A 27,618-nucleotide genomic window follows, 5' to 3' on the forward strand; every position below is an offset into this window, starting at 1 on the left:
ACTATATGTTAAACTGAATTAAAAAAAAAAATACTCTTACACTTCCCCTCCTCTCCCCTCATGCTCTGCCTCTCCCCTTCAGTCAGCCATGCTTTCTACATTTTTCAAACATTTTTGTGGACCAACACTATTAAAAAGGGGTTTACACGTACCTTCAGAACAATATTCTTTAGATTATCAAAGTATAATCTAAAATATAAATATAAATATAAAATATACATATTTTATATACTTCACTTTTTAGAGAAATCTGAAAAGTGAAGCACACAAAATATATATATTTTAAAGTTATTCATGGGGCACCTGGCTGGCTCTGTCAGTGGAGTGTGGGACTCTTTATCTTGGGATTGTGGGTTCAAACGCCATGTTGGGTGTAGAGATTATTTAGAAAATAAAATCTTTAGGGGCACCTGGGTGGCTCAGTGGATTAAAGCCTCTGCCTTCAGCTCGGGTCATGATCCCAGGGTCCTGGGACTGAGCCCCACATGGGGCTCTCTGCTCAGCAGGGAGCCTGCTTCCTCCTCTCTCTTCCTGTTTCTCTGCCTACTTGTGATCTCTGTCAAATAAATAAATAAAAATCTTAAAAAATAAAATAAAAATAAAATCTTAAAAAAAAAAAAGTTATTGGGGCGTCTGGGTGGCTCAGTGGGTTAAGCCTCTGCCTTTGGCTCAGGTCATGATTTCAGGGTCCTGGGATCGAGCCCTGTATCAGGCTTGCTGCTTAGCGGGGAACCTGCTTTGCCGCTGCACCCCCCGCCCCGCGGCCAATTGTGATCTCTGTCAGATAAATAAATAAAATCTTAAAAATAAAGTTATACACAATCCCTATACCTAGAGATAATCACCTAGCCCTTCTGTTTTGTTTTCCCCCTTATGGGTATGTATTTTTATATAGATGAGATGACATCATATATTTCGTTTGCACACCCTTGTATAAGGCTTTGGTTGCCTTCAGAACAAATCCATACTAAAAAGGACTCCACTCCCTCTTTAGCCTCAGTGGTCCCTCTGCTTGGTCCATAAGCACCATATACCAGGAACCACAACAGCTAACCCAAAGGCCTTCCCCTCACCCTCCATCTCAGTTTCTCTGGCAATTGACAGCATGAAACTTGTATTCCTTCTTCATCAGCCTCTTTACTCCCTCTGTCCTTCCTGGGTCTCTTCTTTGCCTCTGAGAGCTGCTCCACCTGCCCCTTCCAACACATCAAGGCTCTAATAGTCCTTTCTCTATTGCCACTCCAGGTGCCAGCCTTTTTAGTTCAGCTGTCTCCAGAGATCTTTCAAATCCATATCTGCATTTCCTTAATCTCACTCTCTATAGGAGATCTCTCCATATGGATGTCTGGCTATCACCTTCAACTCAATGGCAGTGGAAAAGGAATAAGGAGACTGGACTGTAGACCCTAATCTATGACTGACCAAAGGTGTTTAGAAAGTGGGTTGGTCTTCTGAAGAACAGCTCTTTTCAGGACACCTGGGTGGCTCGGTTGGTTAAGCATCTGCCTTCGGCTCAGGTCATGATCCCGGAGTCCTGGGATCGAGTCCCACACTGGGCTCCTTGCTCAGCGGGGAGCCTGCTTCTTTCTCTGCCTCTGCCTGCTTGTGCTCTCTCTCTGTGTCAAATAAATAAATAAAATCTTAAAAAAAAAAAAAGATCTTTTCCATATTTCTGTCATCCTGGTGACAAAGTGAAGCTTACAAACATTTGTTTTAATTTATTTATTTTAAATGGTAATTTCTGGGGGTGCCTGGGTGACTCAGTTGGTTAAGTGTCTGCCTTTGGCTCAAGTCATGATCTCATGGTCCTAGGATGGAACCTCAGTAGGACTCCCTGCTCAGTGGGGAGTCTGGTTCTCCCTCTCCCTCTGTTCCTCCCTCTCCCTCACCCCTGCTCAAGCTCTCACTCTCTCTCAAATAAATAAAATCTTGAAAAATCATTCGATCAACTTCTACAATAGGGCCAAAGAAGGTTCCCTCAGATTGTGACAGTGCGATCTTGGCATGTGCAAATGTCGGGGCCGGCAGAGAGGAAAACTGGCACCTGAGCACTTATCTGCCCTTGCTGAATACTGGTTGAGTGGGAGGATGCAAAAGCCTAGCCTGTAACAGGGGCCCTTATGGTTTGGCCATGTTCTTACCAAGCGGCCTGGTCTGCAACCTTGGGAGCCTACTGGATCAGCCCTCTCCCTCCTGTCTCTCAGTTTTTTCTTTTCTTTTTTTTTAAAGATTTATTTATTTATTTGACAGAGAAATCACAAGTAGGCAGAGAGAGAAAGGGGGAAGCAGGCTCCCTGCTGAGCAGAGAGCCAGATGCGGCCCGATCCCAGGACCCTGAGATCATGACCTAAGCCGAAGGTAGAGGCTCAACCCACTGAACCACCCAGGAGTCCCATATCTCAGTCTTTTCTCTGCCAGCTTTGTGTTGCTCAAATCTTTCACATCTTAAAACTTCTTTAACCCACTCGATAATTTAGCATCTGCCATTTCTGTATTCCTTCCATGGTCAACCTCACACTAGCCGTTTCTACTCCTTTGTCAGGAGTAGTCTGGTTTCTGTTCCCCAAATTCTCTACTGAACTGCTCTAAGGGGTACAATGGCCCTTAACTAGTAAATCCAAAGGAGACTTTCTCTGTCCTGATCTGACTTGACCTCTCTGTGGAATTCAGCATTCTAGTCTAGGCTTTATCCCAGAATTATGCCAGACCATCAGGAAAAAAAGCTGGGTATATTTGTGTCACATGGTCTTATCCCCTACAGAACTGCTTTCACCAAGTTTTGTTTTGGCCTTATGCCCTTGGCTTACACTAAAGGATATGTGGGAGAAATTTTCGAGTTACATGCTTGAAAAAGCTTTTCTTTAACTAAGGAATTTTTTCTTTCATTGTTAAGACCTGTGTAGCAGGATCTGAGTTACCATTTTTTTTAGTTGGCCACACCCTGATCACTTTTTTCCCCCTCTCAAGCTATATAATAATAGCCTTCTATTCTAATTTGTATTTTCTAGGGTTCCGATTTTCTTTTTCTTTTTTTTTTTTTGACAGAGAGGGAGAAGGTGGAACTGGGCAGAGAGAGACAGAATCCCAAGCAGGCTTCATGCCCAGTGCAAAGCCTGATGCAAAACTCGATCTCATGACCCTGAACCGAAACTGAGAACCAAGGGGCACCTGGGTGGCCCGGGTCATGATCCCAGAGTCCTGGGATCGAGCCCCACATCAGGCCCCCTGCTCAGCAGACAGCCTGCTTCTCCCTCTCCCCCTGCCTGCCACTCTGCCTGTTTGTGCTCTCTATCTCGCTGTCAAATAAATAAATAAAATCTTAAAAAAAAAATTCACATAAAAAAAAAGAAACCTATCAAAATAAAAATAACCTCAACTAAAAATTTGAAGACCTATTTCAAGACTACAAAACTCTCCCAAGAACATAAAAGACCTCACTAAACAGGGACGCTACTATGTTTATCCATGATCAGGCCAAACATGGGGCGTGTGAGTGGCTCAGTTGGTTAGGCATCTGCCTTTCCCTCAGGTCATGATTCCAGGACCTTGGGATCAAGTCCCATGTCGGGCTCCCCGCTTAGCAGGGTGTCTGCTTCTCTGTCTTTCCTCCTCCCTGGCTTTTACGGGCACGTGTGTTCTCTCTCTCTCTCTCTCTCTCTCAAAAAAAAAAAAAAAAAAAAAAAAGGCTGGAGATCAGAAAGCTCCTCATTCTTTCTCCTTTATATAAGGTAATTCTCAAAATGTCTGAAAAATAAATAAGATGATGAAGAGAGCAATAAAATTTCCAAAAAATGAAAGCAACCTTCTATTTCCAAATATTAACATGTTATAAAGCCACAATAATTAATGTAGTGTAACTGACACTATCACAAATAGCCTATCTGAACATAAGAGACAATCCAGAAACAACCCCTAGAATACAAAAAGCTGTCTTTTTAAAAATTAGTTGGTAGCAGAGGATTACTCCATAAAAAGTGCCAAAAAGCTATTAAGCTACTTGGAAAATATTGACACACACACACATTAAAAACAACACAACAACAAAAAGAACCCACTTTGAAAAAAGATATAGGTGAAGAGCCTTCTGATCTCAGAATGAGGAAGGCTTTGTGCCAAGACCAGAAATAATAGGGAGAAACCAGAGTAAATTACTGAAATTTTGACCATAAAGATTTTATTTATTTATTGACAGAGAAAGAGATACAGCAAGAGAGGAAACACAAGCAGGGGGAATAGGAGAGGGAGAAGCAGGCTTCCTGCTGAGCAGAGAGCCTGATGCAGGGCTCGATCCCTAGGACCCTGGGATTATGATCTGAGCCGAAGGCAGACGCCCAATGAATGATCCACCCAGACTCCCCTGCAAAAAATTTTTTTAAAAGATTTTTATTTATTTGTCAGAAAGAGAGAACGCACACAAGCGGGGAACATGGAAGGCAGAGGGAGAAGCAGGCTCCTGGTTGAGCAGGGAGACCAACGCAGGACTCGATCCCAGGACCCTGGGATCATGACCTCAGCTGAAGGCAGATGCTTAACTGACTGAGCCATCCAGTGTCCCTCCCCCATCCTAAAAAATTCTTATGACAAAAACACTGAACAAAATTAAAAAGAAAACAGTCAAAAAAGAAGTTAAGTATTTGTAGCATATGTGACAAAGTATTAACATCCTTATCATACGATTATAAAATTTATGAGAAAAAGATGAACACCAAAAGGGAAAAAAAAAAGCTGGGCAAAGGACACAAATAAATGACTCAAAAAAAAAAAAAAAAAAAAAGAAAGGAAGGAAAAAGAACTTCTTTAACACTAAATCAAACAAAAAAGCAAATTAACGTAACATGACAGCATGTTGTCTATTAAACTGCTACAGCTGTTTTAAAGGATAGTCCCTAATGTTGGTCATGGTGCCATGAAATCAGCAAGGTAACTGGTGATATAAATCAAGAATTTTCAAAATATTCAAACTGGTGGCCCAGTAACTCCGCTTCACTTCATGCCAGAAATAATCAGAGATGAACATTAAGATTATAAGGACATTATTTTAAGTTTATTTATTTATTTAATCTCTATACCCAATGTGGGGCTCAAATTCATGACCCCGAGAGATCAAGAGTCACAAACTCTTTTAACTAAGCCTGACTAATTATAAACAACTTAGAAGTACAACCATAGGTGAATAGTTAAAACCTGGAAAATGATACATCCAAAGTGTAATATTATGTAGACACTGACAAATCACATTTCTTTTTTTTTTTTTAAAGATTTTATTTATTTATTTGACAGAGAGAGATCACAAGTAGGCAGAGAGGCAGAGAGAGAGAGGGAAGCAGGAGCCCCACTGAGCAGAGCCTGATGCGGGGTTCAATCCCAGGAGCCCAAAATCATGACCTGAGCCAAAGACAGAGGCTTAATCCACTGAGCCACCCAGGTGCCCCGAAAAAATCACATTTCAATATAATGCCTAATATGAGGTAAATGCTCATTCCATATTGAAAAAAGGAGGGAAAGGACAGGAGAAGCAGAATGGATCGTCCTTGAAAGCTTAGGTCCCAATTCTGGTTCCTCTACTAATCTAGCAGTGTGACACAGAGTGAGATATGCTACCCTCTGTGCTTCTGTTTCCTTTTGTACAAAACAGGGACAATAATGGTATCCACTTCACAGGCTGTCATAAAGACTCAACAGAACAATGCACACACAAAGCCTGGCTCCAATGCTCCTCTGTATCATTACACTGTGCTCCTCTGGATCCTCCACCCCAGAGGGTAAGGAATACATGTTAACCAAACAAATATATAACCCTTCTGTTTTCTAGAATAATTGTTTTTTTTTTTTTAAAAAGATTTTATTTGGGATAGAGAAAAGAGAGTATGTGGGCACATAAGTGGGGGAAGGGGAGGGAGGAAGGGAAAGGGAGAGGGAGAAGCAGACTCCCTACCAAGCAGGGAGCCCAATGAGGGGCTTGATCCCAGGACCCTGGGACCGTGACCCGAGCCACCAAGGTGCCCCAGTGTCCTAGAATTCTAATCACAAACCTTACATAAATGTTCCCCACTAAAATGTCTTCTCTGATAAACTACTGAATTTCTATATGATGAAGGTAGCATCCAGAGGACAGAACCTGGTAACTAACCAATTGTAGGAAAGAGCCGAAAGGAACAACAGCATCCCAAACTGTTCTCTCTTTACTCATCTGTCCAGCATATTGCTGCCTGATGAAACCTTCTTTCTGAAATGAGGTGCAAAAACACATGGTGGTTGAGGCTTATTTAATCAACTCCACACTCTTTCTTTTTCCTTTTTTTCTAAAGTAATCTCCATGCCCAATGCGGGCTCAAACTCATGATCCTGACATCAAGAGTCACATGCTGTCTGGACTGAGCCAGCCAGGCACCTTTCAACTCCAAACTCTTTAGCTTCACTCTCAGAACTCTGTACAGTCCATTCCCATCGTTTCCACCCACCCAAACTCATCTTGGGGGCATCTTCTAAACAAGTGCCTATTGTCTTGTCCCCTCCCAGCTCAAGTGTTCCCCTAATCACACATATTTCCCCACCGCAATGTTTGTTAAAGATTTGATTTATTTATCTGTCAGAGAGAGAGCGCGAGCGCACAAGCAGGGGAACAGCAGGCAGAGGGAGAAGCAAGCTCCCCACTGAGCAAGGAGCCTGATGTGGGACTTGACCCCAGGACCCTGGGATCATGACATGAGCCGAAGCAGATGCTTAATCAACTGAGCCACCCAGGTGTCCCTAAATCACATCTTCTTAAGTGCAAACTGACTTCATGTTTGTCTGGTTTTCATTGTAGTATACTGTTCTATGATTATGTCTTTTCCCCACATAGTCTATCAGCTTGTTGAGGGGAGGAGCTATGCCTTTTACTTCTGTATCCTCTACACCAATAAATACAAAACAGTGTTACGTAAACAGCAGACACTCAATATTGATTTTACTGTCACACGAAACATATATAGATGTTTTCTGCCCATGACAAGAGCAGGAAAGAATTTATGGAAAATCAAAATATTGTATGCTAAGTGGAAGTTTAACTATATGAATTTATTTCCTTTATTGTTGTTTGTGTCATTTCTTTTCTGTGTTGAGTGTGGGTGTGTGTGTTATTTCTTAAATAAAGAAAAAAAATATGTCCTAACAACACAATTATAGGTTAGATTAAAAAAATCCCGCCTCATAAAAAAAAAGGCTGGGGCACCTGGCTAGCTCAGTCAGTAGAGCATGCGACTCTTGATCTCAGGGTCATGAGTTCAAGCCCCACAATGCATGCAGAGCTTACTTAAAATAACTTTTTTTAAATAAACTTAAAAAAAAAAAGATTTTATTTACTTATTTGACAGACTGAGATCACAGGTAGGCAGAGAGACAGGCAGAGAGAGAGGAGGAAGCCGGCTCCCTGCTGAGCAGAGAGCCCGATGCAGGGCTTGATCCCAGGACCCTGGGATCATGACCTGAGCCGAAGGCAGCTTTAACCCACTGAGCCACCCAGGTGCCCCTTAAAATAAATTTTTAAAAACTAATAATAAAATCACTTGTATCATGCGCTGCAGGTGCTCAATAAATGTTCTAGATGAAAAATATTTTAAAAATAAAGGTGACTCTGCTGATGTTGACAATAAGGTTTAGTAATTTATCACCCAGATTATGGCTGTATAGCCAGTATGTCAGATTATTTCCCAAAGGAAATCAACCAAAATAACCTTTTATACTCATCAATACAGAATTTAGTCCTTTGGGGAGCTCAGTTATTAAAAAATACACATATTCTAAGAATAATAGATGGGTATGAAGAATAAGATAGTAGAAAAGGATGATTTCCTGGAAGTCTACAAATAAAACTACCACTTTTTAATATACTGCTGTCCTCTACAAGGGACAACTGATTGCTAAAAAAATCCAACTTATTTCCTGAAGCATATTAGAAGACTATCTATACACTCTTCCCAAGAAATAGTGATCCCAAGTTCCCATGATTGTAAGAACACAGTATATAATACATGTAACATATAAAACGTGTTAATCAACTGTTCAGATCATTAGTGAGGCTTCTGGTCAACAGCTGTTAGTAGTTAAGTTTTGGGGGAGTTAAAAGTAATACCCATATTTTCGAGTTGGAGATGGAGTGTGGGGGGCACTGGCATCCCTAACTCCACATTGTTTAAGGGCCCACTGTAGTGTGATGAGTGCTGTAACAGGGATTAACATACTTCCCACCACCCTGGCACAAAGGATGGCTTAAGTGAGTAAAAGAGGGCTTCTAGGAAAGAAAACGCTAAAGCTGGATCTTAAAGGATGAGATGGACCTTGATAGGCAAACTACAGTAGAGAGGAACATGCTAAAAGAGGAGACTGTAGGTGGGGAAAAAATTTAAATATGTATGGAATCAGACAAATTCTCTGCAAATAAATTCAACACAACTGAATGGAAACGTACTAAACCATCTCAGGTTTATTAGGGTGACCTGGCTTCAGAGGCCATGTTCTGATTCCTCAATAAAGGTAGCCTGTTTATTTCACTTGTTGAACACTTACACATGAAACCGAAGACAAAGTTTATCTGGGAGTCAACACACTAGTGCCATAGTACCAAGTGAAAGCTGGTTCCCAGCCACATGCTACCCCTCTCTGCCTTTTTACAGTCCGAATGACACTTTTGCGGGCATACAGCAACTTAATGCCTCACTTCTTCTTGTGCTCCCAAGGGTGACAATGTCAGGAACTACGATATCTCTCTATGCTTTGCTCTAAGCCCTGAAAGCACCTCAGAGTTACACTGTCTTTGGAGCAGTCCTACAGTCTTTCACTGCTGAGAATATGAGGAAGGCTGAGGATCTATGGCAAGTCTATTTTTTTTTTTTAAGATTTTATTTATTTATTTGACAGAGAGAGATCACAAGTAGGCAGAGAGGCAGGCAGAGAGAGAGGAAGGGAAGCAGGCTCCCTGCTGAGCAGAGCCCGATGCTGGCTCCATCCCAGGACCCTGGGATCATGACCTGAGCTGAAGGCAGAGGTTTAACCCACTGAGCCATCCAGGCGCCCCTATGGCAAGTCTATTATTTTGAATAAATAAATATGTCATAAAAAGGAACAGATTACACACACACAATATAGAATTTATAGAACATGCAGTAGGCACATCTATGGATTTGGGAGCAGATTCTACCTGAGCAGTGGTTCCCAAACCTGGATGATACCAGAATCACCTGGTGAGCTTTAAAATACATAGATTCCACAGATTCTGGCTCAGCAGATCTAGGGTGGAAGAGACTTTATTCCAAAAGGTCCCCAAAAGTGACTGATATAGAACCTCTGCTGATCATGGCTCCAAACTGAGTGACCTAGAATACAATAGTTCTCCACCCTAAATACAGGTCTACATAAATCCAAGCTACTCAAATACCCATGGCTTTCTACTAAGAGAATTTTTGGTTCATTCTTTAGAACAAATAACTTTTGTTATTTAGAGAAAAATCTACAAAGTTTACCTCAAAACTAGTATGGTTCCCAAATAAGCAATAATGGAATGTACAACCAAAGAACGAAGTCCTAAAGTTTTACCTCTACCATGGGTACCGTCAATAACAAAATCTTTCTCTACAAGGTATGAACAAGCTCAACACATCACACAAGAAAAAAATTAAAAAGAAGAAAAATGGACATACGTAGTAAGAGTGAACTTCTGGTTTTGCAATGTGTCTCAGTGACCATGTGGTCAATGCTTGAGTATCTCTATAACCCAGTACTCACTTATGAAGGCTACTTGGTGAAACCAAGATCCTTTTTAAAAAAAGATTTTATTTATTTATTTGACAGAAAGACACGGTGACAGAATGAACACAAACAGGGGGAGTGGAAGGGGGAGAAGCAGGCTTCCTGCTGAGTAGGGAGCCCAATGCAGGGCTTGATCCCAGGACCTTGGGATCATGATCCAAGCCAAAGGAGATGCTTAACGACTAAGCCACCCAAGTGCCCCCATTCAAGACCATTTTTAATTGGTAAATGGAGTCTCCTATAAGGTCAGTGTTAAATCAGAAGCCAACAGGTTAAATTCAACAATGCTTACCCATACTAAAGGTATAATAATGATAATAAATGGCAATATGAGGTTTCTGAACAAAGATCAAGTAACAGTTATATTATATTGAAAAAAAAAGTTCTAAGATATTCTTAGTGACTAAACACTGTAGTAGCATAAAGTATGGATAAGAGCTAAAGTGCTACTCAATAGAACAAAAGAAATCTGAAAAACAGAAAAAGGATATACATGTATAGGAAGAGAGACATACAGAAGTTTAAACAATGCAAGAAACAGAATATTACTTTAAACTAATATTAGTTTATGAAAACAAGTAAATTGTCAATTTGGCTACTCCTTAAAAACATGGAAACAAATACAGGAAAGGAGATAAAGGCAAAAGCTTAACCAAGAAACTGTGGGGGAAATTATGTATTTGTAAATACCCAAAAGACATGACAAGGAGAGAAGAATCAAAGACCGTGTCTGACAAGGGAACGGAAAGAAAAAAAAAAAAGATAAAATTTATTCTAGGGGCGCCTGGGTGGCTCAGTGGGTTAAGGCCTCTGTCTTTGGCTCGGGTCATGATCTCAGGGTCCTGGGATCAAGCCCCAAATTGGGCTCTCTGCTCAGCAGGGAGCCTGCTTCCTCCTCTCTCTCTGCCTGCCTCTCTGCCTACTTGTGATCTCTGTCTGTCAAATAAATAAAAAAAGTCTTTAAAAAAAATTCTATTCTAAAGAGCTAACCATGTCACTATTATTTTCTAGTCTCAACATATATTCACAACAAAAAATTTTAATTGGAGTAGAAAGTTAAAGATATAAATAGAATAGGGACACAAGAAATACTGAAAGGAATTAGGGTACCCTCTATTATTTTATTTTTATTTTTTTAAAGATTTTTTATTTCTTTATGTAACATAGAGAGAGATCACAAGTAGGCAGAGAGGCAGGCAGAGAGAGAGGGGGAAGCCAGCTCCCCGCTGTGCAGAGAGCCTGATGTGGGGCTCGATCCCAGGACCCTGAGATCATGACCTGAGCCAAAGGCAGAGGCTTAACCCACTGAGCCACCCAGCGCCTGGTACCCTCCACTATTATAGAATACTCACACACAAACCTCTGTGAATATAAAATATCTTATACCTGCTCTGTGATATATGATCATGACCATGCCATGCCAGAGGTGTTATACCAGAATTAATAAAGAAATAAAAAGTAGTGGGCTGAAACAATTTATAACTTTCAATGGCCCAACAGGACAATACTAAAAATAGGTGCTAATCAACAGTGACCTCCAACAATGGTTTGTTCTTATTAAAGAGAAACTACTGAAGGATTAAGAAGTCTTGAGTTACGAGGAAAGAAGTAAATAAGCTCAAATCCAAACAATGCTGGTACTAGAGACCAAGCATCAGTATTACTGATGGTCAGAGTCTAAAGAGTCTAAATAACGCAGCGTATACATGGCCAGCCTTTAAAGTTGGTGACAATGTTAAAAAAGGAATTCTGACACATACTAAAAACCTAACATGTGCCAGTGCACAGGTATACTATACTGAAGGGTAGTAAGAAAGTATAGTCTTCACACTGTTTTTCCTTTTCTTAAAGATTTTATTTATTTTTTGACAGAGACACAGCGAGAGAGGTAGCACAAGCAGGGGGAGCGGGAGAGCAAGAACAAGCTTGCTGAGGAGCAGGGAGCCCGATGCAGGGCTGAATCACAGGACCCTGGGATCATGACCTGAGCAGAAGGCAGATGCTTAACAAAGGAGCTACCTAGGCGTCCCTCACACTGTTTTTTCTATAAATATACACGGATTTATATATCTGTCAAAAGAGATCTAGGGCGCCTGGGTGGCTCAATGGGTTAAGCCTCTGCCTTTGACTCAGATCATGATCTCAGGGTCCTGGGATGGAGCCCCACATCGGGCTCTCTGCTCAGCAGGGAGTCTGCTTCCCCCTCCCTCTCTCTGCCTGCCTCTCTGCCTGCTTTGACAGAGATCAAATAAATAAATAAAATCTTTAATTTAAAAAAAGTGATCTAAAAAAATGAGTATGTATCTAATAACTAGCTATAGAACCAAATGCAGTAGAATATTCTGTGAAATCCAGAGACTGTTCAGAGCCAGTATGGGGAAAAATTTTAAAAAGGCAGAAGCACTTGTCCTATGTCTATGACCTCAGGAAAATCACTGCCTCTCAGGTTTGTTTTCTGTAAAATGAAAAGATTGCCAGATGACTTATAATTTCATCTGAGTTTAATATCCTACATTTTTTTTTTTTTAGGTTATCAGTTAGATTCATCCTTGTAGGTAAGAAGGGAACAAGTATCCCCACTTCCTAGCTAAAAAAAGTCAGAGAGGAAATTTTAACAAATGCATACAGCAAAGGTGTACAAAAGGATGAAGCAAAAGGCAGTCCACCTGTCTATAACCAAGAATCAGGAAGAAGTCTCTAAAATCTATTTAGAAGAAGATGGCTGGCTAATGTACACCACTCCACTAAGTGGCATTTACATCTGAAGTCCAGGAAATTTTTTTTAATTTAAAAATTTATTTATCTGACAGGGAGAGAGATACAAGCAAGAGGAGTTGGACAGGGAGAAGCAGGCTTCCTGCTGAGCAGAGAACCCGACGTGGGGCTAGATCCCAGGACCCTAGGATCATGACCTGAGCCGAAGGCAGACGCTTAATGGCTGAGCCACTCAGGTGCCCCTCCACGAAATTTTTTAAGGGAGGGAAAGGCAGAGGGAAAGGGAGAAAGAGAACCTTAAGCAGGTACCACACTCACCAAGGAGCCCCATGCAGTGCTCCATCTCAGGATCCTGAGATCATGACCTGAGCCAAAACCAAGAGTCAGATGCTTAACTGACTTAGCCACCCAGGCACCCCTGAAGTGCAAGAAATTTAATGAGGAATCTTTGTGTCAGCCAAAAACACCACAAACATTAGATTCCATCTACCAGACTGGCTCCTTCCTCCCTCCACTAGGATGTGTTTTAACCTAGAAAGGCTACTCAAAGTCAAGGTATAATCATCGTATACCAACCCCACCCCTCCCACCTCACCAACTCTCCCTGCACACAGAACATCAGGACATCTGCTCTTCAAAAGCCCTTACCAATCTAGGACATTTTAGGACTCTATTTGGTACCTTTCTTATTGGGAGGCATCTTCCTTCAAAATAAGAAACAGGGGATTTAATTTTAGAGTGAAAAATGCTGAAAGCCATAGCTATATACTTGATAGGATAATCAACTTAGCCATTAGCTAAGATGCACCCTTACCTAAAAGTCACTAAATCAGCAAGTATCTACTACTGAGAACAGTCAAGAACAGAATCAGAAAAGGACGCTGAGTAGTTATTAGACTTCTCAAATCTATGCACTCAAATGTACAATTAATGTGGCTCTTACTCAAAGTCCATTCACTTTTTTTTTTTTTTTTAAGATTTTATTATTTGACAGAGAGAGAGAGAGAGAGAAACACCACAAGGAGGCACAGCAGCAGGCAGAGAGAGGGGGAAACAGGCTCCTTGCTGAGCAAAGGACCTGATGCCAGGTTCCATCCCAGGACCCTGAGATCATGACCTGAGCCGAAGGCAGAGGCTTAACCACAGTGAGCTACCCAGGTGCCCCAAAGTCCATTTACTCCTTTAGTAGAAATAATTCAAATAATGGGAAGCGGAGAGATGAAGTATGAGAGGCAAAAAATGAGGGCCAAAACCCAGAGACTTATCCCCAAAGGAACAGGTTAGAAAACTTAACAATCAGCAATAAGGAAGTAGATTCCTAGTAATTTGAGATAACATAGGGTATCTAATGGGGAAAATGTTCGTAACATGTAACACGAAGAAAGACTACAAAAGAGGATGCAGGAAAGGATTCCAACTTAGCTTAACAAAATGAAACAAATAAAACTACACAAATATCATTTCTGGTGAGATCCCCTACCTTAAGCCAGGCAGGTTTAACATCTTTCCTGGACAGAGGTGATGGCCTCTCAACTAGTTTCCCTGCTTCCCTTTTGCTTCCTTACCACCATTTTTCACACAGTGGACAAAGATTTCTAAGATGGAAATTTATTACCAGCAAGGAAACTTCAATTCTGAAACCTCCCCTGTAAGATGAAGTCTACACTCTTTCACTTAGACTACGGGGTTCTTTTAAGGACCTATCAGCAGATCTACATCCAGCCCCATACACTCTGCTCTAATTTGACAGGTACTGCTTTCAGTACCCAGAACTTTTTAAGCTTCTCTCCTTCTGCCTCTGAGCATGCCATTCCCTCTTCCAGGAATATACAAGCAATTAAACTGCTATGAATTCATCCTATGAATACACTAGTACAAATGCCCAAAAAGGTATATGCAAGGATATCGACTAGAACATCTTTCTCTAACAGCAAGACTGAAAACAACTCAAATGTCCAGAACTGTGTATAGTATTCGACCATCTGTATTTTTTAAAAAAAGGATACAGACAAAAAAAAAAATAAATAAAATAAAATAAAATAAAAAAAGGATACAGAAACACATATGTTTATGCATGCACAGAATTTTCTCTGGAAGGTTATATGAAAAATTAATATTTATGACCTCTGGAGAAATAAACTGAGGGATCAGAGGTGGAAAGAAGTTACTACTTTTCACTGCACATTTTGTACTGTTTGAAATATTCCACCCATGTGTTTTTATTTAATGTAGTAGTTACAAAATACTTATATAGAACAATTACGTTTTGTCTTTAAAACTGTATTATACGGGGGCTCCTGGGTGGTTCAGTCTGTCAAGTGTCCCACTCTTGATTTCAGCTCAGGTCATGATATCAGAGTTGTGAGACTGAGCCCTGACTCAGGCTCTGTGCTGGGTGCGGAGCCTGTTTGAAATTCTCTCTCCCTCTTTCCTACCTTCTCTAAACAAACAGACAAACACCCCAAACACCAAACTGTATTGTAATATACATGCCCATTTACAAAAGTGAAGGGAAAAAAACCCAAAGGGGAATACACCAAAGTATTAATAGTGTTTATCTCTGTGGAAAGAAAATAAGAGTTCTTTAGGTTTTACTATAGTTCTTTAATTATTAGAGTCTTCTAAAGAATGAAACTAAACATTATTCGGATGATATAAAAAAAGTCTAAGACCAAATATAAGTGAGGAAAGTTCTAAGACTTGCCTCTGCAACCTCAATTCCTTCTGACACTTGGGCAGAGCATGGCTGCCGGTCGCCTCCTTCCTGCCTGCACTTCTGCAACAGTGTTCTGGCAAGGCTTTGAATCCACTCAAATCTAGACTTCACTGCCAGAGTAAACTAGACAAAAATGCCTTTTATTATTCCACTATATTTATCAAAAAGTTTCTTCCTACTACTTCCTACTGTACTATATTCCTTTTCCCTTTAAAAATTATATAAAACATGTAAGTATGAGAAAACTCAGATCACCAAGAATATACATCTATAGGTTAATTTTTTTTTTTAAGAAGATTTTATTTATCTATTTGACAGGCAGAGATTACAAGTAGGCAGAGAGGCAGGCAGAGAGAGAGAGGAGGAAGCAGGCTCCCCGCTGAGCAGAGAGCCCGATGCGGGGCTCGATCCCAGGACCCTGAGATCATGACCTGAGCCGAAGGCAGAGGCCTTAACCCACTGAGCCACCCAGGCACCCCAGGTTAATTTTTTTATAAGATCTTATTTATTTAAGAAAGAGAGTGAGTTAGACAGAGCATACGAGCAGGGGGAAGGGCAAAGGGAGAGAGAGAAGCAGACTCCCCACTGAGCAGGGAGCCCGACATGGGGCTTGATCCCAGGACTGCAGACACTTAACCAACTGAGCCACCCAGGCGCCCCTATAGGTTTTATATAAACTTTCTGGTTTATATCCATAGTCCCCTCCCTATATACACACACATATCTGTGCATGCTATTTGATAATCTGCTTTATGAAATATGTCTCAAATCTCTCCCTTTCAATATGTTACTATACATAATACAATGGTTGCATGACACCCTATTATACAGATACTCATATTTAATCACTCTCCCATTATCAAATATGGTCATTCCCAAATTGTGGTAATTAAAAAAAAAAGGAAAATTTATTTGCACTACAAGATGTTATACAAACTATAGAAAACCAGGAAAAGTTACCCCAGACCTAGCCACCCTTGCACTATTCGTTTTTTATTTTATTTTGACCAGTGTTTCCATGTCTGTTTAGTCTTTTTCCTAGGCATTTATTCATTCAATTACTTACTGAGTTCTTGCTGTGTGCCTAGTTTGGGTTTTTTTCACTTTTATTCCATAACAATTTTTGTGAATTATATTTAAAAAAAAAGTCATGGGGCGCCTGGGTGGCTCAGTCATTAAGCGTCTGCCTTCAGCTCAGGACATGACCCCAGGGTCCTAGGATCGAGACCCACATAGGGCTCCCTGCTCAGTGGGAAGTCTGCTTCTTCCTCTCCCACTCCCCCTGCTTGTGTTCCCTCTCTCCCTGTGTCTCTGTCAAATAAATAAATAAATCTCAAAAACAAAAAACAAAAAACACCCAACAAACTCCATAAGCATTTTGCTGGTTAATAGCATTCCCAATGGTTTCTTTTTGTGGTTGTCAAACATCACTCCCAACATGGGGTGTGGCCCTGTTCACTTATTGATTTCTCTACTGCTCAACAGATTTTGACTGATTTGTAATCTTCTCATCTACGAAGTCCCAATTTACTTGGTTCACATAATTTTTGTACAGTTTGGTGGTCATCACTGTAGCTTAATGCAAAATATATACAATGACCAACTATTCTAAAGATCCATCACTTTACTTTTACGTTGCACATTACAGTTACTGTTACAAATATATATATATACACACACATATGTATTTCCTCCAACAATACATTTAACTGCCATAAGCCTGTCATTTTACCAATGTGAAAAGGAAATTACCCCTAATGGACTTGCCCAAGGCCCTACAGCTATTAAACTGCACTAAACCTTGGTCCTCTAATAGGATTAAAATAAAAGTTTATGTTCCTTTTGAATTTGCTCATACACCTACATCAGGGTTTCTCTTCCAGAAAGCCTTTCTTAACATCCTTCACCAACTCCTGTAACTGACTATCCTCCCTGAATCACAAAACACACTTTTATCAGAGCACAAATAACACTTATTTACTAATCTCTTGCCCTATACTCAAGACCCTCTGGAAAACAATTTTTTTCTTATTCATTTTCAAATCCCCAATACTTAATGCAGTGCCTGACGCAAAGTAGAAAGGCAAGTGTTCAAAAATTGAATGAACACATTACAAGTGTTCAATAAACAGTATAAATATTTAGAGCACGTCTAAACATCTGGTTGATCCAATTCAAATATGTTTCAGAGAAAGTCACACGCCATTGTATCTAGAACAAATTAGGTTCAAACATAAAACTTGTATACAAAATACAGATATTATAAAGACAGAAAATATAATTATTACGTGCCACTTATATTAAGACCAACACACTAGTAACAATACTTAGTAATTCTAAAAGACACAAAACAGTTTAGATGCTTCTGAATAACTGTCTTAGGAGTCACAAGTTCTACAAGCTTAAGACTTAGCCATTTTATTATGACTCTGAGTACTTGACAACTTGAATGGAGGGAGTAACAAAATCTGTACAAACTGTTAATTATGCTTTAGTTAATGTGACATTTGCTTTCAAAATTCTCTTTTGTAGAATTTACAATTTTAGATTTGATTTTGCTCATTGCTTTATTAAAAATTGTAATTCTTAGGTCATTGGAATGGTCTTAATATTTCTGACTTCATCCAGCCATCTAGAACTGCCTCCCAATCTGTGCAGAGCTCTTGTGCATGTTGGACATGCGCAGGAACATGCATGCAAGCCAACTAGCACCATTTAATACAATTTAACATCTATATGCCACAGTATGATACTATAGGAAACAAAGTAAGGAGCTGGATGGTAGAGCTGTTCTAGAGCTCAAAAGTATTGCTTCTTGAATACTAAAATACTAAAATAAAAGTATTTCTATTTTAGTACCTATACAAAAAGCAATTCTTATCCCAGGTACTCATGACCCACTTTGTTTAAAACCTGTGTTATGTAAATCATACAGAGTTCCTATTCTGATCCTAAAACATGTATTTGTCTTAATGTAAAAATTTAAAAATTACTTACCAGTCAAATTACTTAACTCACCGCCCCCTCAATGAGCACAATTGAAGCTCCAAGAAGATGGGTCATGTTTATCTTGTGACTTCAAGTACCCCGGAATCATACCACTTTGTACCCTAAGGGTATTCATATCCCAGTTTGAGAAACAGGGATCTAAACAATTAAATAGCCATAACACTTAAAAGTGACCAACATGTTCCTACAACCCCATTCCCCAAACTCTTATCAGTAGTTTTTAAAATAGCTTTTCAAATTAGTAATGTTTTTCTTTTAGCACTCATTAATATGTACGCTGTGTCAACACTCCTAAAAAAACCCTGCAGGATACAAATTATTTCTGGAGTGACAGAATACTAGCACATAGACCTTCTCCTTCCCATCTATCAATGTACCAAGCTAACCATGGAAAACAGAAATGTGAAGAATAGTAGAGCTTTCACTCCTGTTCCCTTCCTCCTCTCTATTTGCTCCAGGCACAGCTTGTAAGAAAAATCTTAGTAGCCGTCACTTAGATGATTCATTCACACAAGCTTATTTAATGTCAGCATTTCTAATTCCCACCTCTCTCTTTTGCTGTTACACAAGGGCAATTAAACTATTTTCACATTTTTAAAACATTTTCACATTTCTAGGGGATAAGAAAGATGTGCCTTCTGATAGCCTCAGAAGAGATCATTTTCCTACCCAGAACCCTACTTTTTTTTATAAGATTCCAAAGCCTAGCAGATCTCAACACTTATAAGGCCTGTTTCAAGTTCCCTATGATGACCATGATATTTTATAAAAGAAATTGTAGATTACAGTAAATTTTAAGTGATACTTTAAAATGTTTTTTAAAAGGTATTCATAAAGACTATAACTGATGCAAAAATGGATCATCAGCTAGGCTAACTCAAGTTAACTCAAGTTAACTAACTCAAGTTAACAAGTTAAGAAGTTAAGACAACTTTTATCTAAGATCTATTTCCCCAAGGACAGGATTCCATCAAAATTTCAAATTGCCTTAGGCCATGGACTTTTGAGGTTTTTTGCTAATAGTCAAAAAATACATTCCAAGGGTTTCTGCAGAAAAACAACCATTTCCTGGGGTCTTCCTATGTACACACTCAGAATAGTACTTAATGCTTTACACACATTCTCATCAACTTGGAAAACAGCCTCTGTAATTGGTATTGTTCTCTCTCAAGTGGGGACCATAGGAGTAGAGAGGTTAAGTAACTTGCTCAGTGTCACCCAGCTAGTATACGGCAGTGTAGTTCCAAACCAAGGACTCTGACTATAAAACCTGTATGCCCTCAGTCACCCACTGTCCTGCATCTCCTATACCCAAAAACAATATAGCAAATCCTCCAACCCCAGAAAGGATTTACTACTCCCATTTTCAAGACCAAGAAATTGAAAGAGCATTTACCTCTCCGTGACTGCAAAGTCAGTTTGAGGAGGGAAAACAGAACTCTCAAGCCCCTGGTTAGCAATCTGTCCACTAGTGCATCTTGTTCTTTGGCTCCAGATCTGTGATCATTCTAAGACAGAAACACAAATAATTTTATCAATACCAAATATACACTAATGCACATGTAACACGAAAAGCAAAATAAGGGCAAGATGAAAATAGATAAAACTGGTTAAGAAACAATATACTTGTTAAGAGGTCACATTACTAAATGAGGCATTCCATAAATTCTATCAAGTCAATAAAATACTTATTCTTTTAGACATTTGCTTAATAGATAAAGGATCTGTAATTTGTTTTTCTAAATGTCCCAGTGGGGATGTCTGGCTGGTTCAGTTGGTGGAGCACATGACTCTTTTTTCTTTTTTTTAAAGATTTTATTTATTTATTTAGCAGAGAGAGAGAGATCACAAGTAGGCACAAGGCAGGCAGAGGGAGAGGGAGAAGCAGGATCCCTGCTGAGCAGAGAGCCTGATGCAGAGCTCGATCCCAAGACCCTGAGATCATGACCTGAGCAGAAGGCAGAGGCTTAACCCACTGAGCCATCCAGGCACCCCAGCACATGACTCCTAATCTCAGGGTTCTTGGTTTGAGCCCCAAGTTGGGTACAGAGAATACTTAAAAAATAAATAAAATCTTAAAAAAAAGTACTCCATTAAGATCTTGCAAGCAAATAATGGCATATGTGTATATATATTCAAACTGACAAAAAATTCTTATATAGTAATAGTCCTTTAACAGTATATTTCCTTATCTTCACCAAGTAGTGGCTTTATCGATTAAGTTAGTTTACACCACAAGACTGTATTTTTCAGTTTAATAAGGTAACAATGGAGAAAGCTTTCACTGACTTGAAATTCCGAGCAGCACAGCGATGAAATACTTTATTAGCTGATAATTCCCTACCCAAATAACAAATAAATGAACTATCAAGCTTCAGGCAGCAGTACAGAGGAACTTACTTGGAAGGAAGGAAAGAAGGAAAACAAACTCCCAAGTGAAAGTGCTGAATTTGAATTGAGAGTTTCCAAAGAATTTGGCATATAAGGTAAAACCAGGAGGGAATCCACCTCATAATTAACTAAAGCCCATAAAACAAAGCTGATAAAATACTTAGACAAAGCTAAAGTCGTCGTCTCTGCTGAGAAACAATTTACAACTTGAACTGAGGATTAATATATCTAGTCAAACACTTCTGTATTGGAGTCCATATATTGTTACTAGCATGACTCAAAGGAGATGAGATTTTATTTACCTTAACATTCTAAGGGTGACTAAAAATGAAGATCAAGCATGGAAAAATCACTATGCTTGGTGTATATATTAGCAGTGTATATGGAATGTCGCATCTCTGCACTCAAATACTGATCACTAAGAAAATGCACAAAGATACTGCCAGGGAAGATTTGTAGATAGTGACTAAAGTTCAGGGATGTTTAGAAAAACAAATATGGTATGCCAAATCCACACATCCAACTGCAAACCTGTGTCTGCAAGGTTATACATTTGCCATTATTGTTCTTTCCAAACCTGTATGTTCTTTCTTAAAGTATTAAATTATGACAAATTTTAGTTGTTTGAAGAGGACCTAATTCCTGGCAGAAAAGTCTCAAGTCATCTGGGACCAAGACAGGTAAATAAGTAGATAGATGATCAACTAAATTTCTGGTTTAAAAAAATGAAATGGAGGCTATAAAATGGATGCTGGGGAGTGAATTTGATGCCAGAAGCATCCCTCAAGCAAACAAACAAAACTCCACCCCCCCCAAAAACAACAACACCCCCCCCCCAACAAACAGAAACAAAAAACAGTCTCTAGAGGAGACTTTTTGCCAGCAGGCACCACTGTGCAAGTCTCTGCCACGGGACTCCTCCTTGAGGCCCTAGTCAGCCGCAGGTGGCCTCTGCACTCCAAAAGAACTCCCTCACTTTGTGTGCTGTTTAAAGCAAAACCCTAAAGCTCTTAGAACTGGAATGCATCTTAAGAATGACTTTTACAGCTTCTAAATTTTCTTATGCTGGTTGAATAGACAGACCCCTAAGGATGACTTTTACAGTTCCTCTTAAATAAGCCATATTTTCTTAAGAGAGCAAACATTACTGCTATAACCTTCCTCATGTTGCTGCTTTAAGTAATAAGGTCCTTTGGGTAACCTTATATCCTCAATTTATTCTCTGTAGATTTCATTTTCCAAAAAAAGTATGAATCCCTGGCATACAGGAAATCTCAAAGAATAGCAACTCTGTAGACAAAGTCTATACCATTAAAACAACGAGAATGTTATGGAAGACCAAGCAGCTGATGACTATAAGGCAGAAGTGAATGAAGAAACAAAACACGGTCTGTGGAGCACAACATTAACCAGCGCAAACAAGCTTTACTCGTGGATCACAGATCTTCTGGATTTTAATCTTTAACGCGTAGAGAGCTTACTTTTTTAAGTAAAATGGACCACCTACCATCCATATGTCAAAAAGAAAATAAAACCAAAAATCTCAAGAATGCAAAAACTTACACGAATGGACTAATTTATTAGACAATTAAGCATGGCTCTATTCCCAAACCTAACACTTCATCAATACTGGATTTGTTAGTGCAATTTTACTTTTACCGGAGAAGAGGGGGAGAAGGAACGTTTTGAAGGGTCCCCCCCCCAAAAAATGCTGAAAAACTTTTATAGAGCCAGATTCCTGCAAAATCTTACAGACTGAGATTACACACAGCAGACCAGACAACTTCACTTAGCACCAGACTGTTTTAATTTCCCCATGAGCTTAACAGAGCTTTCCTTAAAAATGAAGAAAAAAAAAAAAAAGTTAATCAAGATCTTCCTCTCTCCAACGCAACCCGAGCTGACACATCAACTACTGCAGATACTACAGTAAAGTACTCAAACATTTCAGGAAAACAGAAAAAATTATGGCAATTCGACAGGAAGCTTTTTAATCATTCAAAAAAACAGGTAAGGACAGTAAATTTAGTATACGTGCCCTATTTAACTTCTTTTGCCGCCTATAGGGGACGTAGATTTTTAACTTTCCTAGTTGATTTAAACTCAAAGCATGAAGACTACGTATGCGAATGTTTACTTAATGCTGAACTCTGGGCTACAGGAAGTCAGCTACTAAAGAGTAGTTACATTAGGCGTAGATATTTATAAACCAACTGCAACTAGTGACCCAGGATTCAATTACAACATCAACCCTCATATTTCAGCATATGGGCAAATTACCAGTGGAGTCAAGAATAAATTCATTCTGCCGTACTGGCGCTTTAGATCGGGTTGCACAATCCCGAGGCAGAACTGCCTTCGCCTAGCCCTAAAGCATCAGGTACTAAATACTGTACTAACTTAGCGTCAGGACATTTTAAAGCGGGAAGGAAACTAAAGGGTCGCCTGATCCAACTTAGCCACCCCATAATCCCGAATTCAGTAATTTGTCACGTCACTTGAGATCAGAATGAAATTAAGTTTTGATCCCTTTGAGATCTCTTAGCGCACAAAGTCAGGCTATCACTACAAGTGGAGTCCGATCCTGGCTGTAGAAAAACTACTTGGTGCGGAACTCGAGTCTCTTCCGCCCACCGTGGGGGACCGCACCGGTCAGGTCCACCGAAGAGCCCGACCGCGAGTTTGGGGGCGCAGCCGGGCCCGGCGGGGGCGGCGAGCGCGCGTCCCCCCGCCCGCTCAGGCAGCGTCGAGGCGCGAGCAGCTCAGCCAGCCTTGCAGAGGGAGCTCTCGGCAGCTCTGGGGTCCCTCTGCTTGCAGCCGCAGCAGCGCCGCCTGCGCCACTCGGCGGAGACGGAGACCAGCGGCGGCGGCGCGCGGACTGGGAGCGACCGCGGAGCAGCCAAGCGGCAGGGGTACGCTCGCAGAGCGGCCGGGTAGGTTCCGGGGACCGGGCAGGCTGGAGGAGGGGCAGCCGGAGAGGAGTCGGCCAGGCCCCGACACCCATACTACACGGAAACCGGGCTGCGCGCGCGGCGGCAGTAGGTCGGGACCCTAGAGCAAGGCGGGCGCGGGAGCCGGGACGCAGAGATCGCCTTTCGGCTGCGGTCACCCGCCGCGGGAGGGGCGGAGGGCAGAGGGCGGGCCGCGGCCGGGCAATCAGTCGGGCCAAGAGCCGGCCTCGAGGGCAGAGACAAAGGAAGGAAAATGGAGTCGCCGGCGCGCGGGCCTCTGCTGCTGCTGCCGCCGCCGCCGGAGGCCTAGCGCGCCGCCAGGAGGGAGGCCTAGCGGGCGGCTGTGGGGGGGGGGTCGGCCGGGCCGCGGCGGCGACGGGCAATGGCGGCGGCCGCGCCGCAGCAGGGACGGTAGAGGGAGACAAACACCCCCCGGCGGCGGCGCTGGCGCCGGGCTGCAGCCAGCGCCGACCGGAGCGGCCCCATCGTGACACCTAGAGGCGGCCCGCGAAACCTCCTCCACCCCGGGCCCCCTTACCTCCGCGCCACACCCCCTGCAGCGCCCGCTCCGCCGCCGCTCCACCGCTCCGGCCACCCGGCGTCCCCGGCCAGCTCCGCGCACCCGCACCGGCTACCGCCACCGCCGCTGCCGCCAAAGAAGCAGCTCCGCGCACGGTTTAATCGCTCCACAGGCTCGGACACAAAATGGCGGCGGCGCGGTGCAGTGCGCCTGCGTCGGCGCTGCCGGGGCCGCGGGTGCTGATAAGGGAAGGGACGGGTGGGGGGGCCGGCCGGGCGACGAGTGGAGGGCGGGGGAGGAAAGGTGAGGGGAGGGGTTGGCGCAGGGCAGCATGGGAGGCGGCCCCGGGCGCCAACTTTCAAAAGCGGGCGCGATGGCGTCACGGGACGCGCCGCGAGTCGCGTCACGCCGCACGCGCCCTCCCGCGCCCTCGCCCGCTCGCGCGTGGGCTCTGCGGGCGCCGCGACGTCCGGGCTCCCGCTGGGTGGAGTTTCCTGGGCGGAGGCCGCCGCCTCTGGGCGGTACAGGATCCCAGGCTTGTTTGACCTGGTTCTACAGCCGCAGTCTCCGGCCCCGAATCCGTAAAGGGGGGTTGGGGGTGGCAGGGAGGGTGTTTGGAGGAAGCGCGCGCGGGGCTAGGCGGTGTGGCTGAGGCGGTTCTCGGGCCGGGCCCCGCCCAAGTCTCCGCCCTAGCCGGGCCGGACCCTCCCTCCCAGCTCCCCACCGCAGCCCGCCACCGCGTTAAGGCCGGTTGGTCCCCATACACTCCCAACTCCTCAGAACTGTACAGCGCCTTCGGCGCGAGGATGAGAAGGGCTGTCCTTGCCCAGCGGCTTTTAAGGGAGCTCTCCGCCTCCTAAAACCGGGTGCAAGAGGAGAGGGCATGGGCTTCCCCTTGGTGTCACCAGTCCACTTAAGCCAAGAAAGGCCAACAGAAGACCAGATTTGATGCTTATACACGACCACACCGGCCTTTTGTGAAAAGGACTTTCTTATTTGGCGTGATATAACGCTGTATTTTAAAACCTACGCTTCTTATCTCTGTTCGAGAGCGAAGTTCTCTGTGGGCGGTGCCCTTCAGCCCCTTAAAGTGCGGTCGTCCCTCCCCTCCCCAGGATGCACCTGCGGATTCTACCCAACCAGAGACGAAGTTCACCGACCGCAGACTGGAAGATTTTCTGGTGACCCAGGGAGCGCCTTTGGTACTTAAGGGAATCTGACTCAAGACTCTATTCTGAACTCCCATACCTTAGATATCACGGATAACAATCGGAGCCAGCATCAACGAGACAGTTTCTGCTCCATTCAGCTGATTGTTCCCATTCTGAGGATGCCAGCCCAATATTGACAGATATTCTGGGAGTTTTGTTGAAAAAGGGAATCAGCAATCTAGATTTTTGTAATGTAAAATCTTCAGATATTTAGGTGATAGCAACTCAATCAGGTGTTTTTAAATTGCATGAACAGATTAAACTATATATATGTGGGGGGGGGGGCTTTCACTTGGAGAAGAGAGTGAAGAGAAATTCCAAGGCCAAATCCTAGACATTTCAGCATTTAGAAACAGGATAATGGAGAAGGAAACTGAAAGGGGGCAGCCAGGAAGACAGAAATCCACAAGCGTGTTGAATCTGGAATCCAAGGACAGAACGTTTAGGTAGGGGGGAGTGGTCAGCTGTGTCTAATGCTGCTGAGAGGTCAACTTGGGCCTGAGACAGGGCTGTTGGATTAGTCACCTTGGAATTCAATGGAGACTATCATTGGCGAATTTGGCTTGATTCGTGGTGTAAATCAAGAGATTTTGACCTCACTAGGATGGGTTGAGAATGAATGGAAAAGTAAGGAAATAGAGTATATGTAGGCAACATGAGAAGTTTTGCTGTGAAGGGAGCAAACTTTAGGGATAACTGTGGAAAGTTAACTTTAGGGATAACTGCGGAAAGAAGTTTTGCTGTGAAGGGAGCAAAACTTTAGGGATAACTGTGGAAAGATCTGGAGTCAAGGGAGGAGATGCTTTAAAACATGGCAGGATTCTGGAGCATGTTTATGTGCCATTGGGTGTGATACAGGAGAGAGAAGGCTTGCTTGACCTATATAGGAGAGAAATCCATGAGAGGATATAAGGAAACTGGGAGGACTGACCTTAGATTGGAACAGGCTGCTTCCACTATGATAATTAAGGTAATAAAGGTGAAGATCAGTGCAAATGCTGGTGAGGGTGGGAGGAGCAAGCTTACAACTTTCCTAGTAGGACTGCCTACATTGGGTATGTAGGACTGGCAGTATTGGGTATCCATTTGAAATTTGTAATCATGAATTTGAAGTTAAACCAGTTGGGCAATATGTGTTCTTTTCCAGCAATATTCAGCTGCTTGGGTACAGACATGCAGAAAAGAGATAATTTGGTTTCTCAACACCAGGGCCCAAGTTTTCTGATTCCTGACCTCAGGTACTTGCCTTATTAATCACTTAATATTCTAGAAATGTGTGACTATTTGGAAAATTTACATGTGATCCCTTTTTCTAGAAACCAAATTATCCCATTTGTCTCTTATGTATACCAGAGGCCTCAAAAGTAAAGAAAAGGCAAACTTAGGGGAAATTACTCTGGAATATTTGCGTCTTGCAATTTCTTCAGTGCTCCACCCCAGACACCTCCTGGTGTACCTAGGAACTGTGTACTAGGAACAACAAGGCTGACTTGCGCTTAAATTCTTAGCTTCTTTTTCTTTCTGGCATCTTTAATAATCTGATTAATAAACTTACTATAAGACTTTACTTCAGACCATCTTCCTTATCTTTAAGAGTAAGCTATAAGAATGTTTTCTAAAGCTTTAATATGGGCAAATATAAGTCAGTGTATTTAGATGGAAAAAACTTAAACTATATTTACAATGATACTTACAGCTGCCATGGCCTGAATATTTGTGTCCCTCTCAAAATTCATATTTGAAATCCTAATGCTCAATGTGATGATATTAGTAGGTGGGGCCTTTAGGAGGTACCTAAGTGATGAGGGTGGAACCCTCACAAATGGGATAAGTGCCTTATAAAAGAGGCTGCATGGAGATCCCTGGTCCCTTCCACCATGTTAAGGACACAGCCAGAAGGCAACGGCTATGAACCAAGAAGAGGGCCCTCATCGGAATGCAGCCATGTTGGTACCTTGATCTTGGACTACCCAACCTCCAGAACTGTGAGCAATAAATTTGTTTATAAGTCACCCAGTCAGTGGTTATTTTGTTATAGCAGCCTGAGACAACTATATTTATAATAATTATATCAAGGGCACCTGGTTGGCTCAGTCAGTAGCACATGCAACTCTCGATCTCAGGGTTCTAAGCTGGAGCTCCACATTGGGTGTAGAGATTACTTGAAAATAAAATCTTTAGGGGCACCTGGGTGGCTCAGTCTGTTGGGTGTCTGACTCAGATTCTGCTTAGGTGGTGATCTCATGGGTCGTGAGATCAAGCCTGCATGGGGCTCTATGCTCAGCACTCAGTGGAAAGTCTGGTTGAAGATTCTCTGCC

General features: G+C 42.2%; 2 protein-coding genes across 5 annotated transcripts in view; one reads left to right on the forward strand and one right to left on the reverse strand.

The window, feature by feature from the left end:
* Window positions 1-24,559, reverse strand: part of CTCF (CCCTC-binding factor) — a 52,493-nt gene extending 27,934 nt beyond the window's left edge. For 2 of the 4 annotated variants that reach the window (XM_080828247.1, XM_080828245.1), the window contains exons 1-3: window positions 24,107-24,559; window positions 19,623-19,734; window positions 18,215-18,327 (exon numbers count right to left, since the gene is read on the reverse strand). The gene's annotated coding sequence lies outside the window, so the exon portion shown is untranslated. The remainder of the gene's footprint in view (window positions 1-18,214; window positions 18,328-19,622; window positions 19,735-24,106) is intronic. The other 2 variants (XM_080828248.1, XM_080828246.1) reach the window with 1 other exon arrangement.
* LOC308358330 (uncharacterized protein) overlaps window positions 1-27,310 on the forward strand; it is a gene marked incomplete at its 5' end in the record, with an annotated part of 31,932 nt that extends 4,622 nt beyond the window's left edge. The window contains 3 exons of the mRNA XM_080828516.1: window positions 22,882-22,997; window positions 23,435-23,550; window positions 25,204-27,310. Of these exons, the coding sequence (XP_080684642.1) occupies window positions 22,882-22,997; window positions 23,435-23,550; window positions 25,204-25,273 (302 nt within the window). The 3' untranslated portion in view covers window positions 25,274-27,310. The remainder of the gene's footprint in view (window positions 1-22,881; window positions 22,998-23,434; window positions 23,551-25,203) is intronic.
* Between the last annotated feature and the right edge of the window lie 308 nt (window positions 27,311-27,618).

This window comes from Martes martes, assembly GCF_963455335.1.
Source record: "Martes martes genome assembly, chromosome: 17".
NCBI lineage: Eukaryota > Metazoa > Chordata > Mammalia > Carnivora > Mustelidae > Martes > Martes martes.